Source organism: Gasterosteus aculeatus, chromosome 13 (assembly GCF_964276395.1).
Source record: "Gasterosteus aculeatus chromosome 13, fGasAcu3.hap1.1, whole genome shotgun sequence".
Lineage (NCBI taxonomy): Eukaryota > Metazoa > Chordata > Actinopteri > Perciformes > Gasterosteidae > Gasterosteus > Gasterosteus aculeatus.
Genome location: NC_135701.1, coordinates 18,825,582 through 18,842,988, shown reverse-complemented (window position 1 = coordinate 18,842,988; position 17,407 = coordinate 18,825,582). Strand labels below are relative to the sequence as shown.

The 17,407-nt window shown below is 47.1% G+C and overlaps 1 protein-coding gene across 1 annotated transcript in view; it reads right to left on the bottom strand.

Annotated features, from left to right (window-relative positions):
- LOC120830948 (transmembrane protein 132C) overlaps positions 1-7,586 on the bottom strand; it is a 152,259-nt gene extending 144,673 nt beyond the window's left edge. Inside the window, exon 1 of the mRNA XM_040195985.2 lies at positions 6,765-7,586. Coding sequence (XP_040051919.2) covers positions 6,765-6,846 — 82 coding nt within the window. The 5' untranslated portion in view covers positions 6,847-7,586. The remainder of the gene's footprint in view (positions 1-6,764) is intronic.
- Positions 7,587-17,407: the final 9,821 nt, after the last annotated feature.

Sequence of the window (17,407 nt, the reverse complement as noted above, 5' to 3'; positions counted from 1 at the left end):
CAGGGCAGTTGAAGTTTGTTGAATTCAGCCATCAATGACAAAACATACATGTTGAAGTTTTAGGGTTTTTTTTAACATAATGCAACGATTTACCAAAACGAGGTTGTGTTATTTACACGCAGCAGCTGGTTACAGATACAAGCAACAGGGAACTCCCCTTTATAACTATGACCTGCTTGATTATACAAATTCACGTGGGGGGAAGGTCCTATTGGAGGCTGAAGATCTCTCCACAAAAAGGCAGAAGGCTCGTGGATGAAGTCACTGTCTGTAACGTCTGTGATCGAGGACACATGCGGCTCTAGTTCACCACGTGACGTCGGCGTCAGTCTACAGCAGGCCTCGCGTGTACCGTTCTATCAGATGTAATGGAACCATCGCTTACTTCGAGGATTTTGTACAGGAAATCGGATGCACTTAAACCTCTGCGCCTTGAGAAATAGCTCCATTTCTTTTCCTTTTGTTGCATCTTCCAGTCGAGGGAATTTCACTTATAAACGGGAGAGTTTAACTTTCCTTGCGTGGCTTGTTATCAGCTCATCGGAGGCAACGCGCTGGTGGATCATTCAAACTCATGGTCCGCTGCTCTCAAATCATTGGACTGTTAGAGCCAGACAATCAAACCCAAGGTACATTCCAATGATTAAATGAGTATTAAAAGAAAAGAAAAGCATCATCATTGCAGCATTTTAGTTGAATAACTGTCGCGTGTCTGATTATGTCGACAGCATCTCGCCACCCCCCCCCCCCCCTCTCCCCCTCTTGGCCGCCTGGCAACCCTCAGGGATTGATGCCCGAAATCCTTACACCGTCTTCCTTTGACGGGCACGGCGCAGCCAAGTTGAGCATGTTAAACATTATGCAGATGAGTCCTGGAGCCACTGGCGGCGTTGTAAACAGTGCAAACCTCCACTGTAGCGTCGGCCTGCAGGCCGAGAGCAGCGAAGCCGCAGATGCTAAATCCTCTTCCTTCCCCGAACGCCCGTCACCTCCCATTCTTTGGTTTTCCCGATCTGTTCATCGTGTTATTTTCCCTCTGTTTCTGTCTTTTCCTCTCGGCCTGGGATTTTTTTTAACCTTTTTTTTACTCGTCCATTTGACCCACCTTCTTTTCCTTAACTCCCCTCCCCCAAATCACACACAGCACCCACATTGTTGTTCTGGCATTTTAAAGAACACACACCTACAAAAACATCCCAGCTTGTCTGAGAGACCTACCAATTAATAGTCAACATTTTTTAAATACACAGTGAATATGTTAAACATACAGTATATTACATTCACCAAAAGTAAAAAGTGTGTGTTTTTAATGCTCTGTTTGGCACTGATGACCTGAGGGGCAACCTGAGCGCTTTATATGCCATTGTCATTTTGTTTGACATTCTGCAGCTACAAATATAATAATAACGACACAGACAGCATTGTATAGTTCACAGTCATGCAGGAATCTATTGCAAATCATAATCTAAGTGTGGTGAAAGATGTCCCCAAAAGACAAAATCAGGTCAGTGTCCTATAACTCTGGCGGGTGTAACAGATGCGAAGAAGCAAACAAAACACCATTTCTGTTGGTTTCTCTGAGTTCAGGTTTGCATTATAGCATCATGAAGGTTTCTTTCAATGGATACAATCAGGTAACTGGAATCTTGGCACAACATGATGGTGACCTTCTATATCCCGTCATAACCCCAGAGCTGAGAAGACCAGACAACAAAACCAGGCTGCAGAAATACAAAACAGAAAGAAAGAAAAAGGCCTTTAATCGCCTGGTTGTGAGCGGAAAACGCGACATTTGCTGACTGCGACAGAAGTCAAAGCGATGTACTTCATGCATAGTGAATATGATTCATGGATGAAAAGAATAGTAAAAAGGAGTAAAAACACCTGTAAACCATTACTGGAATTACATGGCTATGATTCAACAATATAATGTTACACTAAAGCCAAACCCAGCACAGCAGAACCCCTCCCATCAAAAAACGATTCCATTTCTAGTTTAATGGATGGAATGTGCACAGGAAAAAGAAAGACCATCACAATCAGATTCAGTTAATGATCTACTCTGCAGGAAGACCACACATCTCCTTTCTTATAATTCCCCCACAACGATGTGTTGTTAAGACAAAAGACAAAAGACAAGGCACATCGATTGAAGGGACTTGCGGACGGATTTCCCTGCGTCACTCTCCGTGCACTCAGCGTCTTGCGTTCTCTCCTCCTCCCTCCCGTTCTTTTTTTTTGCAGGCCGCATGCGGTTTCAGGTTTGAAATCAATTTGACTGAGATGAAAGTTTTCAATTTCATTAGCTTGATCAAATGGAGCGCTGTTAACAGGCGGCGGTAATAGAAAATCATTTAGGCCGAGCAGCTCACACACACTCAGAGGACTGGTTTAAGAGCCGCTCGGAGAGGGAGAGAGGGGAGGGGAGAAGGGGGGGGGGGGAAGGGAGGGAGGGGGGGGTGACAGGTGGGAACATATCGACGGGCGAGAGTGAGAAGGGTTCAGAACAGAGCGACGACAAGGAGATAAATATTGCATTTTGGAGAGAGAGAGAGAGAGGACGTGAAAGACAAGGACAAAAAAAAGTCTGAGGCATGATGGCAGTGTGGAGGGGGGGGGGGGGGGGGGGTTATGGAGTGAAGGAGGCTGGTGGTGGAGAAAAAGGGACCAAAAAAATGCTCTTTTGGAGACAAAGAAGAAGACGACGGAGGAGAGCGAAAGAGGAACAGGAAGAGACAGACAGACTCAATGTAAGAATGATTGATGAGCGTTTATGAGGGAGATTAAATGTCACAATAACGGATGAGAAGGACCAGGATGCGGCGAAGATCGGGAAAGAACGCAAGAGAGACGGGTCTCTGCCCGGTGAGTGTCCGCTGAGCAGCGGCCCGTTAAGCCCCTTTTTATTGCTCCTCACAAGTTTGTCAGAGAAAAATGTGTCGTGATGAAAGGACGTAAATAAACAATTAGCCGCCTAAAGACTCGCCAGCTCACTATCACCACCAAGACGGATTGGATATCAGGCACAGATCGGTACCCGAGATAAATGCTGAGGCAGAGAGGGAATTTAAAAGAGAGAGAGAGAGGAATGATGCTTAACGGACGATTATCCGATCACACACAGTCCAGACCGTGATGCGGCTTTAGCAGAAACAGTGTTTTAGTGACACACACACACACACACACACATTCAGAAATGCCAGAGGAGAAAAAGAAAGCTAATGTTTATCCATCGTTAGTCTCTTCTCAAGTCATTAGCTTATGATGATAATGATCAGCTAATTCAGTTTCTCACACACACAGTGGCAAACCAGCGAGGTGAGGCTAATGTACGGGCAGATTTGTTGCTGATGAGCTCAACCTCAAACCCTCCAACCTGACTCCCAGACCTGCAGTAGCAGACAAACTCCAACACACGCACACAAAATGAGCCCGGCTGTTCGTGCTAATCGGGGGGGGTGGCTTTTCTCGTTAGAGGGACTCTTACACTTCGACGGGGCCTTCGTGGTCTTGTCGTCCTCGTGGTCACTGAGGACACGGAGAACTGGAGGCTGAGACAAAGTGGGATTGCTCACAAGTATTCTGACCGACTCGACTTTCAGTTGCCGCCTGATAGAGCTTCAAACAGCAGAGACACTCAAAGACAAACCCGTGGAACTGATGCCTAAAAAGTCCAAAGAACTAAAGCCTCTGCATAGAACCCAATGGATTAAATACAGTGAACACGCAGCGATCCAGGCACACATTATTGCATCACCTTCAAAATTAGGCTATTTGAAACCGCAAAAAAAAAAAAACACCACGGCAGGGGAGCTATGAAAGGATCCGCATTACATCTTCCCATGTTAGGCATGTTACCTCCTTGCTGTATTTCCCGACAGCTGATGAGTCCCCTTTCCGTCACGCAACTGCCGAACTCTTTGACCGTTTGAACACGTGCAGGCCCGCAGACCGCATCCTCCCTGCTGAGCTTCACTGAACGGAATGGAACCAGAGGGAGAGAAAACTTCGCCCCCTGTGTGACGACAACAGGAGTTTGTCTCCTCCGCTACGATGAGACGCAACTCTTCTCCCTCTCCTTTCAGTGTGGCGTCGGACATTATCGCCCCGCTGAAATGGAAGAGACGCGCGCAGCTGACGGGAGGTGAAGGAATTGTGGATGATAGAGGGAACCGCTTTTCTGAGATCTCTTTTATGGAAACTCGTTTACCGAATATGTGCGGAAAAAAAAGGTTTCCATTTGACACGAGTGTCTCTGATTGACTCTGCGTGCTACCTTCCTGCTTCAGCCACGTTCAAAGCAGTGGCAATAGAGGCTCTTTTATCCTCTCACTTCTCCAAACAGGCAACGCCGCTGCAGCACCATAATATCCAGAACACACAAGATGCAGAAGAAAAAAAAATCAATAGCGATAAAAGGTAAAAGTTGTTGTTTGACCGTGGGAAGGAGGCGGCAGGGAGTGAAGACAGCCTCGCTTTCACTTCTCTCAGTCGACACAATTAGCTTTTTGACCGTCTCCGCGAGCCTGCATGTCTGTGCGCTCGACCTTCCTCCCCCCCGTCACCCTGACCAGAAGGCCGCGCGCGTGTCTTCTGAGAAAAAAACGCTCCCCGTGGAGGAGACGGATTTTCTCGCATCGCGCTCCTTACTGCATTTGTGGGAAAATGTAAAAAACATTTTCCATCCCTGAAATGACCCCTTGGGGATTTTATATCTTCTTCTTTGTTGCTTATTTTTCAGAGGATAAGCTCCCTCTGTGTGTGGGTGAGTTTGCACCGTGTGTATGTGTGTGTGTGTGTGTGTGTGTGTGTGTGTGTGTGTGTGTGTGTGTGTGTGTGTGTGTGTGCGAGCGTGTGCGTCATGCGAGTGTGCTCATACGAGTGTGTACCCGAGTGAGTCAGCGAACTAGTGAATGAAACCAACAATGACACACAAAGGGTGATACACTTGCAGAAAGGACAGCGAATAAAGGACATGGTGGGAGACCATTGTCTGTGTGTGTGTGTGTGTGTGTGTGTGTGTGTGTGTGTGTGTGTGTGTGTGCGCGCGATTTTACATCACAAATTATTAATGCTCTCAACTGCATGAGTAATGGTGCAGAGTGCTGACATTTCGCTACAGGTGTCGTGCAAAACGCATTCGAGCACACGGACACGTGAAGCCGGAGGGGTTTCAGGGTTTGAAACACACAAAGTGCAATCGGCCAGTGAACGTTATAAAAAGATATATAGAAAAATAAATATGGAGAAACTACGTAAATCTGTGTTGATACATCTAAAACATGTGAATCAGATGGAACATAGCAGCCCCAAAGCATCGACAACAAATAGCTTGAATTCATAAGTGATAAATATGTATTTTTTGAAATATTCAAGTATTGACTTCCTGTTTGATTTGCATGAGAGTTGAGTGAAGCCCCAGCAGACCTCCTGCTGAGCATAAAGAGCCGAGCAGACATCGCTCTGAAGCTCTGCGCTCCAACAAACCAACAGACGAACCTGGATGAGGGAAATAACAGTGATGCAATTACAATGAAATGGAAACGCCACTCAACGAGTGACGAGCCGACGACATCAAATGGGACTTCCGGGGGGAGAAGTTGCAGTGATGGAAGCTCTTTGATCAGCGGGAGGGAGGGAGAGGTTGGAGCCATGAGCTCCCCGAGCTGCCCGGTGGGAACCGAGATGGACCTTTCGACCCTTTGCGTGTCTGTGTGCAACTAAACTGCAATCAGAGCGCAGTACGCACCGTCGGACCCAAAAGACGTAGAGACAAAGTAAAGCCCACGTGACGGAGAGGAGGAGAAGCGGAGGTGTCTGGGAGGAGAGCAGCGGAGGAAGTCTTTTGGTTGACTTCCTCTAATGGTCACTCGGCCGGGGCGCAGCTGTTCGGTCTCCCGTCGGCGCGGCGACTCTGACCCGCTCAGTGGGCCGTGAGTGACCGCGGCGCATCACCAGAGCGCGCGCGTAAGCAAAGCTCGGGGAGGAGTGTGATGCTGCGGCTGCGGAAGGACTGTCATGTGCGTGGGAAACGGAGGCGTGCGAGTGTCCCTAAATAGCTGAAAGTCTGCTTTACCGTACGCTGCTTTTTGTTTTTTTGTGTGTGTGTTTTTTGTGTGTCATCTCGATTTTATCATAGACGCGAGGGACGTGCGATTTGGCTCTTCGATTTAAAAAACGCGCAGACCCCCTCTTCCAAGGGGACACTCGCATACCGGATCTCAGGAGCGCAGAAGTTTCGTGCGTCTCTGTGCGGCACTGCTCATAATACGCACCAGTCATTTCTATTGTTCCACGGGAGTTTAAAATATGAATCAAAGCAAATCGATCATCATTTGCTCAAAAATGAAAGATGAAAACCCAGGAGGGTCAGCTTGTGATCGGCACGCGGCAAACGCGCATCCATCATTCGGGAAAGGCGTCCTGGCTTCGTGCAACTCGTCCCATTTAAAGGCTTGTTAAGGGTGTATTGTCCCGTGGGTCGACGGGAGGACGGAGCGCCGGGTAAACCGAGGTGTTCGTTAGGCTTCCCCTTCTCCCGCCTCCCCGTCTAACATCACTCGTGTCCAACGCGCACGTTGACGCACCGCACAAGCATTAAATGTGATCGCGCCTTACAACAATAACAACAATACAAGTTCAGACAAAAGGGATGAAACCCGTACTGCGAGTGGCTGTGATATACTCCGATTCCAGCCTCCGAAAAATATTCTTTTGTTGTTGTTGTTTTGCTTCAAACGGACAGGTGTTTGCCTGCATCTTACCTTTGCACAGGAACATAAGCAGCACCGTCCTCCAGAGGTGACATCCCCCCAGCGCGCTCCCCCTTCCCCGGTCGGCCTGCATCCCTCCTCCCGGTGGAACCGAAACCTCCGCAACTGTTCACAAATCGGACCAGGGGGGAGGAGGGTGAGAGGGGGGGGGGGTCTTTTTAATCAGTTCTCTCGTTCCCTCGGATGGATCACGGACGCCTCGGTGCCATCAATGATCTCTATTTGCGCTCTGGGACCAAGGCACCGCGCAGATGTTGGGAATGAACAAGAAATCCTCCTGCAATCAGTTATTAAGAAGAAGAACAAGAAGAAAAACAGATAGTAATTCCGGTTCAGGCTGTTTTTTTTATTTTTAATCCTCCCCACACTCCAAAAAAAAAAGTCCGCGGTGGTTCTCCTTGAAGACGGAGCCGAGGGATCGTTTGCTCCGTGGAGAGCTTTTTCCGCCGGGGCGCTCCTCGGCTGTGTTTTATCCAAACGGGACAACTAAAGCTGGGAGGTCCTCAACGCGTCTCCCTTCATCGCGCTGTTCTTTCTTCGAAAGTTCAAGCGGACCAGCAGAGTTGAGGAAGAACTCCGACGGATGGAAAAGTCCACTCGAAAAGGCGGCTTTGGAACAACTAAGCCCAAGGAAACTCTTGTCACTTGACGCTCACACATATATTGAATAAAATCCAAATTCCGCTCGGCCGGCAGCAGCTCCGTGCGCTCTCCCCTTTCCTCCCTTCCTTCCTCCCGTCGGTGTGCGTGTGCGTGCGCCCAACTTGAGAGGCTGCACCCTGGTCCGCGGGATGGAGGGAAGAGAGGAGGACGTCTGACGCTTCCACCAGCCGGCAGGGGAGGAAGATGGGGGAGAGGAGGGGGGAGGGCGGGATTTGGGTATTTGAGTGACAGTAACGCAGCCAATGGAGCGGTGTGTGGATGTATTTTTTTGTACTTTATTAGTTTATTCTTTATGATACTATCATATTATTCATTATTTATTTTCCATGTAAATTTATTCAATTTTGATTTTTTTTGTGTGTGTGGGGAGGGGGGGGGGGGGGGGGGGGTCAGAGACTCCACACCAGTCAAATATATATTTTTTTCTTTTTCAAAAGAAAAAAAAATAGGAGAGACAAAAATCCCCCCCCCCCCCCCCCCCCCCCCCAAAACATAAGAATAAAAGTGGAACATGAGCCAACGATTGAAAGCAGAAGACCAGTGAACCAGTGAACCTGACCTTTGCACCTTTAGATGAGAACAAGTTTAAAACAAGAAAATATCACAGTTTGTTCTCTGCGCTGTGTGCGTGTGGTTGTGTGTGCGTGTGCGTGTGTGTGTGTGTGTGGTGTCAGTGGCGCGTGCGCCTCCGCGTGTTGTGGATCCTTTCGTCCTCTCTCTGCATTATTCATACAAAGACACACGCTACACCTGTTCTCTCTGTAATCGATAGACGCCACCGTTGCACGAGCTCACACACACACACGCACACACACACACACATGGAAGCTCGTGCAGCTGCGCGCGCGCGGACAGCTTGTACGACCGCAAAATGTGATACACCCGGCACCTTGTAATATAACTCGTTCACTTTATATTAATACGACTTAAGTGTGTGTGCGCGTGCGTCTGGGAAAGAGATGTGTGTGTGTGTGGGGGGGGGGGGGGGGGGGGGGCTGAACAAGCCGCCAGAAGAGACAGAACATTAAGGTCTTCTTTGAGTCCGAGGCGGTATTTCATAAGGCAGCGCGCCCGCTTCCCTCTGTCGGCTAAACGCGTAGAAGCTAAAGAGATGACATTGTGACTTATTGAATTGCAAATCAGTCCGTCGGCGGAGGGATGGGACGATTTCCGGAGAGAGAGAGAGAGAGAGAGAGAGAGAGAGAGACGGAGAGACGTGAGCATCGTGGTCCGCGTGCCTCCGCTAAGGAGGAGCGACAGCGCCCCCTAGTGTCGCGCCGGAAGAGGAGACTCCATCCACAACCATCCGTCCACGTTGCGCTGCAGAAACAAATCACTGCGTTGTTTTTTTTTGTAAAATATGATTCCAATTTCCCCAAAAGGAAACCCCTTTTTTTTTGCAGAAGCACACTCCTTGTGCCTTCAACTTGAACGATATTTTTGTTAACGGAGCCATTCCTCTCAGGGCTGCATCGAAGCGAAGCGACAGTTCAGCGAGCATGTGGTAAAAAGTCAGATTTGTACACATGGTCTGTATACCAATGAGGCCGCGCTGGCAGTTTGGGGGGAATTTGACATATAAAAAAAGGAATTTGGACTAATTCCCCAATGGGACGAAAAACAAAGACTACATATTTCAAAGGAGTGAAGACATTCTGCTGGTAAAGCTCGCTTGTTCATCCAGACATCTGTTCTAAAACATTTCCAGCCCACAACCACAAAAAAAAGGAAGAACACCCGACTCTTTACCCGACACAAAGACTAATTGGGAAATATAAATTCCCAATTACTATTTGTCTTTTCCACTTTGATGCCATTTCACAAAAAGGAAGGCGTTGATCCCGACGGCTGTAACAGTCACTCTTCAAATTCAGAAAGGGGTCGATGTCATGTGACCATTTGAAAAAATGTGTCCTCTCAAACAGGTTCTCCTGCGCTCATTAACTGACCGGCCGACCTCTTTTACCTTTGATATTCACACGTGTTGATTAATTACCAAGAGGACTCTGTGCGCCCATGTTTGAGTCTTGTGAGAGAAAATGAGGGTTGCAGTCGAGGTCGGGTGGTGGGAGGGCGACGGTGCTTCAAAGTTACCTGATGCAACTTTTCATTTTTCATTTTTAGAGGATCGTTCTGCACATCTGCTGAATATAAATCTTCCATCAAGTCGTTTAAATATAGTCGTTCATTCAATTATTGCCACAGTTGTGCCAGAATTTTTGAATTTTGGATTACTTTAAAATCCTCTCAACTGCAAAAAAATGATTACGAAGCCGGAGCTCAGGTGGGATCTGCGCATGGAGGGAAGGAGAAACTCGACATGATCGGGGCAACAGCCTTTAGACACGCCGAGTTCTAGTCGGATGCAAACGTCCACCATGAGCAGAAAACACATGACAACAAGTGGACGAGCCCCTCGCCCTCCGTCTGTCTGCTGGCCCCACCCTGAGGTGACCGGGGGTTCAATCGCCTCAGACCTTTGCTCTACAAGTCACATTGCATCTTCTGTCACAAGCTGAAGCCTTCAAAAGACGTGTCAGAAACACAAAAATAAAATTCCTAATAAAATTAATAAAAACAAAAAATCCCTTCAGTGTCCCATCAGAAGGACATCTGCAAAGGTCCAGCACAAGGACGTGGTCACATTAGCTTCTTCTTGCCTCTCTGATTAGTCCAATTAAACCCTTTGAGATAGAATCTCTTCTCTCAGGTATCACAGCTTTCAGGAATCTCACTGGTCAGCGGGTATGTGCGGAGTATCGGGCGAATATATGGGCTCTTTATTAGCTTAAAAAAACAAAACCAGCCAGCGATTGAACCCCAACACCCATCAGCATCTCTCCTATTTGGAGAGTGGTCAATCTAATTGGTCCAACTTTACTGTTCAACTTCGACGTTGATCAGCTGCCAAGTGAGCAGTTCCATAGTGTTGAAAATGCTTACTCTACTTTAAAACCGCAGTTTTCTCCTACCTCACATTCAGCACGTACACGTTTTTTATGAAAACCGGAACCGGAAGGTACCAATCAGAGTCTGAGGGTGAATCAGCCGGGCCAATATACACCGTTATATTGTTGCTCAAACTGAATAAAACCCTCTGCCATTTAACATCGAGTCGTCTCATCGAATGGACGCGTTGAAGGGCGAGCTGGGATAACAATTAGCCTTCCTGTTGGTGCCGATAATGGACTCCGAGCCAAACATTGCCAGGTTAATGTGCAGCTAAAATTAAACCCCCACTTCACTCGGGGGGAAAAAGGGGGATGAGTCTCTTTAGGATCGTCTCTGACTGGAGGTCAGTACTCAGCCGTTGAATGTACCACTCCACCAGAGTGCACGCCGAGTACCTTGGTGTCTAAAGCGCTTGAGTGGGATCCTTAGATACTGATCTCGGGTCGAAGCGGTGTTTGTGTACGAGCGCGCTAGTCTCTCCCGCTGCGGTTGATAAGACCTTCGTCCTTGCATGTAGATAAGAGACGATAAGGGAGAGAGAGGAGAGCGATACAGATGGTGCCACACCAATTCTCGGGTCAAACGGCTCTTGTAGAAATTCGGGCGGCAACTTGTTCAGACGGTGCACTCGAAGTCGTAGGCTGGAGGAAGATTACCGCCAATGACAAACCGCCCTGTGCGCTTCCAGTTCCCTCCCTCCGTTTCCCTCTGGTCTAAAACCAGAGCCATCTCCTTCCCCAGTGGAGCAAACCGAATACATCAGAATCCAATGGAGGCTTATAATGATATGTGTGTGTACCTACATGACAGCTTGTTTCCAGCCAATGTTGTAGAGTTATTGGGTGCACGTGTGTGTGTGTCAATAACTGTGTGTTGTATTTTCTACTGCCCGTGTTGAATTTGAAATTGGGGAAACGCACACTCACACAAATGGACCACTTCTGACGATATCACAGATGGAAAAACACATCTGGAGGGAGAAGACTTTATTTAAAACACACAGACTCACACATACTTTATTATGCACCACCCATAAACACAAGTGGATGCATTCACCTTCATTTCTTTCTTTCCCCTATTTTCTGTCTCTCATCCATTCTTCCTTTCTGCCTTTAAAATAGTCCTTTTCTCGCTCTTCCCGAACACCTGCCTCATCTTCTACCCAATTGCTCTTTATCTCAACCTGGAATTTGCCTCTTTACTGGGCTTTGTGGATAGAAAGAGATTTCACACAGTATACTTAAAAAAGCAGGCATTGTGGTGTTTGTTTTTATGGCTTTTTGGTGAACGAAGGCCCGGATGGAAGTTGGAATCCCTTTGTGCATTTTTGGGAAAATTACTTTTTAGAGACAAACAAACATTTTGGGCCAAACCCTTTTGGTAAACTTCTAACCTGCACTACTTGGTTCTGCATGCAGTGTTGTTGGCAGGGCCAGTATGTCTTTATCTGAAGTAAATGGAAAAGGTCAAACAGAACTTGGGTTTCTTTTCAGGGAAAATGTCTCACTGTTCTCTGTGAATATTCAAAATTTACATAAAATATTTTCTTGATACAGAAAAAACTAAAGTTTGTTTGATTAAAATCAGCTAATGGGTTAAAATGAAATCCTCGCACGACTTCCGAGGTCCCCCGAACCCGCCTCCCCCCCCCCCCCCATCCCATCCCATCCCATCCCATCCCTCCCTGTCCAAGCACATGTAACCAGCATCCCTAAATCTAACTGTTAGGGCCACGATGGCGGCGCAGGCCTCTCGCCTCTCCTGTACGGCGTCTTCCACCATCAACACGCCGCGACAGGAGCTGAGATCAATTACAGAGAAACGCCCCCCCCCCCCCCCCCACACTTCTCTCCCACTACAGAAGTAATTTACTCACCCACCGTAAATCAATGGAGACAAGTGGGGCTAATTTAGACCATTTGATGTCAATTTGGACTTGACCCCCTCCCCGGACCACACACACACACACACACACACACACACACACACACAAACAAACACGCCATCCACTTGATGACTGGCTGCACAGGAGTTTATTACGCAGAACCGAGACTCACGTCTCAATGGCCGACACACATTCCTGAAGGAAAAGCCATGCTTATTCTGTGTCATGCACCCCACAACACACACACACACACACACACACCGTGTCGCAAGACATAACTCGTAGCTCTACCGCCTGAGATTTCCATATTGGTTCTGTCAGAGACAATTTTGTTTACAGTCCCGTTTGGATGAAATAACAGCACCGGGCGCTATCAATTACTGTGATAGAGGAGGGGAGGGGGGGGGGGGAGGGCGAGGGGGGCGGGGGAGTAAAATAGGAGAGGGTGCAGAAGATTGAAAAACGATGAAGAGCAGGATGGGAAGGGAGGATAAAGATCAGGGGGTGCGGTCAGAGAGGTGCTGCAGGGAAGGGGGGGGGGGTAGGGGAGGGACATGGGGGGAGGAAGACGGACGCAGAGTGAGACATGGATCCATTTTCTCTACACAGACATGCCAAAACTGAGAGCACGTCATCTCTCGCCCGACCGCTCCACAAGCCCCGTGGAGCGAGGTCCGGAAAACCATTCAGCATCGCCGAAACACTCATTCCTGCTCACAGACACACACACACACACACACACACACATAAAACCCACGCACGCAGACACACACAAGCACACAGCCCTGCGCTCTGAGCTGCAGGGACGCTGTTGTTTTTTGTATTTGTTTGTTTGGTGTGTTAAACCTTTAGTCCAGATATTAATCGCTGTCTCCATTTCCTTCAAAGCCTTCAAAGTCAACACGTAAACAAAAGGGCCAACGAAAAGCAAAACAGAAAACAAGAGGATACATATTGCTGTCAAAGAAGGTCACAACTAAACCCAAGAAATGCTTTTTTCTGATGGTCAGAATAGTTCAGGCCGTTAGAAATCCCTTTGCGGGCAAAACATTGACGCCATTTAAAAAGATCCCGTTCCCCCGAAACAAACCACAGCCAGTGAATACAGACGTGGTGGTTTTCCTGCTGTCCTGACTGACAGCGCGGAGTTCATCCCAGCGCTGCAGGGGGCCGGGGAAGAACTTTGAAGGACGTGACCTCTGGCTTCTTGGAAGCGACGGGGCAACGGGGGGGAGTGAGTGCTGGCGTGTGGGGTCGGAGTTATTCTGAATTTAATGGACTTTTAAGCACTCAAAGTCACGGAAATGAAGGAAGGCCAATTGGGCACTGCAATGAACAAGATACGCGGAGGGATGTCAAACAGCCTTTATTGTAACTGTAGGTCTTTGTAAGTGTGGCCTCATCTCCAAAGGAGCAGCAAGCAAAGCGGGAAAAAATTCCCACAAAGAAGAAACTGAAAAAAGGACTTTTTAATGGTTTCCTCCTCGGTGTTACTTGTTATATTTGAAGTGCTCATGCAGTTCTGCTTTTTTTACTTTCAGAGATTAGCGACCTACACAGAGCAACCAGTCCTGTCTTCTTTGTCGGCTTAGCAATGCCGCTAATTCAACAATTCACTCCAAATTACACACGACATGGTGTGAGTCTGTATGAAAAGAACAGCCAGCTCCTTTGTTACGCTCCAACGTCTTGTTGACAAGAATCAAGTCACAGTTACCGCAACGGCTTTGTCCCTTAAACACAAACGCGTTTGTTTTGGGGGATTTTGCTGCTACGGTTCATCTCCAGGAATCAGCGTTACACGTTACCACCTAACCGTGCACCGTGCCATCAAGCTGTGGTCGCGCCAGTGGGCGGATGAAAACATACAACATGCAGTACGATTTAGTCTTTAGTCGCACCACTCGACCTCGAAGCCTTGAGCACGGAGGCCCCAAACCACCAGGACGCCACTTTGCCAGTTCCCACGCACACTTCCTGCGTGTGTGTCGCCAGCCTTGACAGCACCGCGGAGAGGCAGAGCGGTGCACCACCGCGAGAAGCTTTTCACCACTTCAATGAACAATCCCCCCACCGGATTCATGATATCGTTTTGCAGATATTTTTGTGCTTAAAGTCAAGAGAAAAAGCTCACCGACCCCCGCTGTCGGCAAATGTTGATATTCTCCGTGAAGCCTGCAGGGGTTTGATTTCAATCTGCGCGTGCTTGTCTTCATACCACTCAGAACCGGGCCGACCCACCGTGCGGCTACCAGGGCTTTAAGTGAACCCTGATGTGCTTTGGCTCGTGGACAACAGATCCAGCGCAGATTGTGAGGTTTCTGAAGGTTACTCGTGTGATCTTCTCCCCAAACCCCTTCACACAAACACGTTCTCGCCCTCCGCGTTTGCTAAAAAATGTGCTTGGACATGTCGACACTGACAGAGGGGGGATGCAGAGACGGATGTCCAATGCATGTCCATCTTTGCTCTTTGTTTGTTTTACAGATAACAGAAGCTCCAATACAGAATAATTCATTTTCAACATTGTCTTCCTTGTTTGCAAGTTTACAAAAATTGCTATAAATAAAATCATCATCAAATGCATCAGGATCCACTTTCAAATACTGCAATACTCTGATGGAACAACTAGGACGTAATATTCATATTCAACATTTTTGGGGCTTTGCAGGTTATTCCTGCTGCTTGTCTTGGACCCAAAAAAAATCAATGCCAAAATGTATAAATACGTAAACAAAATGTTGCAATTTTAACCTCAAAAGTTTTAAATATTTGTTACCATTCAGGAAAATGTGTGTTTATTAATGGGCTTGTTAGTTTAGAAAGAGTGAAAAAAAGTGTGTGTATTTTCAATATTTGAAGTCTCAAGGACTACTAGTGAAAAAATATTCTCTAGTTATCGTCTATAAACACTGTGAATTATCTTCATGGAGCCGATTGTCTGGTGTGTCAAATAGGTTAAATGAGTGAAGTTTGAACTCCTATATTATGACATAAAAACTTTGTCAGCATCAATATTTTTTCAAGAGGACAGCGTCGCCTGAGAGTTAATGATCAAGATAAGAAATGTTCAGACAAAATCAAATGGTCCATTTGGAAAGAAACTGAGGGACAAATGACGTAAATGAGTCTAGACAATTCAGCACATCACATTCATGGTGAACACACACACACACACACACACACACACACACACACACACACACACACACACACAACGTCCTGCATAGCAATTCAGACAAACATCCAATTTGCTGGGCAGATTACCCAGGGGGCCGTGCTGTTTGCCACCTGAAAGGGAGTTGGAGGCGACTCATCAGGAAGATGCTATATCAATTTTTACACGCGCGCGCGGCCGGGAGATATTAATTCTCGACAGAAGCGCGGCGCGACTGGCAACTTAATTACACTCATTTCCACGTGATTGTCCCCCACAGGAGCACGAGAACACACACTGACAGACACACACGCTCAGCAAAGATCATTTGGTACTAACACACTGAGTTAACGATATTGTCGTATTGCATAATTTCCCTTGCGTGAGTGTGTGTGTGTGTATGGAAACAAAGACAATTAGTTGCCATAGTCGCACAATGGTATTAAAATATACTTTTGCTTTCTGTTTGCAGTGAATTGTGTTACATTTTACAGAAAGAAGTTAGAATTTTAATGACATACTCTTACTCACTGCTACACTGACAATAGATTAAACAGCAAATTGCTGCAGGACTCAGAGAAAGATTAACTTGAGAATCCCCATAAAAAGAATGAATGACTTGTTGAGAAAACTTAGAAAAGGGTTTAATTTGAGGTAATTTGAGGAAGATTGCAGGGAAATGGCTTTCTACATGGATGAGGTGCCAACTCCAATTATTTAAATCTTTAACTACGGGTTTGAATTAAAGTCTGTTTAAATTCCATTTAGAGGATTCTTACTAAAACAAGATACTCTTTAAAATATGTCCTCTGTGAACAGACACACACACACAGTCTCAGAGGGCATCACAGGCCCACACAAAGCCTGTGCTTTGAAACTAGATAAAGTGCTGGTTGCTGAACGCTGAACATCATAGAGGAGAAAAACAAGAGGAGGAGGAGGAGTGGGGGAAAAATACAACATCGTCTTCAGATCATCATCAGCATCGCTTGCTTTGAACTTTGGGATACCAGGTGTTTCCACGGCGACGCAGCAGACCGTCGCGGTCAGCAGTGTAACGGTGAAACTTATTCTCGCTGACTTTAGGAGGACATCCTTGGATGGGACCCAGAATCATCACTTAGATGAAAACAAATGTAAAGGAAGCACCGTGGTTGCCGCGTTGTTGCAGTACGTCCACACCTTTTCCTCTTCATCCGTTTACTTCTGTTGCTACAGAGGTCACTGGTTTATTCAGACTCTGCTGAGCACACCGCAAACAGAGAGAGAAAAAAGAGCAAAAGAGGAAGCAAGGAAGAGGGAAATGTGCGAGTGAGATGTAGAGTAGCGGTATGTATGGATGCAGAGGCAGGCAGATGGAGGGAAGATCGAGCAAACAGGAGCGAGTTAGCGAGGGACGGATGCTGCGATAGCGGCGGCAGGAGTTGTTTTGAGCCGCTTGTTTGGACAGATGGCCGCCTGTGTGCTAATTACAGACTGAGCGCTCGACACGGAACGCAGTCAAAGAGGAAACTAGCTTTATTTGTTCAGCTTCACCCACACTGAAAAAAAAAAAAAACAAGTGACACTTTCAAACACAACACAACGCGCACACTGAGGGAAACAGTTGGCCAAAGAGGCACAGGCAAACAGAAACACACGTTTATACACACAACAGGGCACAGCGGCAAATCTCCGTGTGTGAACAAATGCTAGAGGACAACCAGGTCACACAGGCCCGCTAGTGTTATTAGTCCAGCAAACACTCAATACCCATCCTGTCCTGGCTGTTGTCATGATCGCCGTCTTTTAACTTCTGTCGATGCAGATTCTACGTGTTTCAGCTGTATGAAAATGTACAAAAAAACGTAACACAACAACATAAACCACTTGGCAACGGCCGCTGGCTTTGGCGGTGTCCTCCAACCAGTATAGTTCAGCAAAGGGCTGGATGAAAGTTTGACAGGCGACTATTGTTTCTTCAATAATCTATTGAGA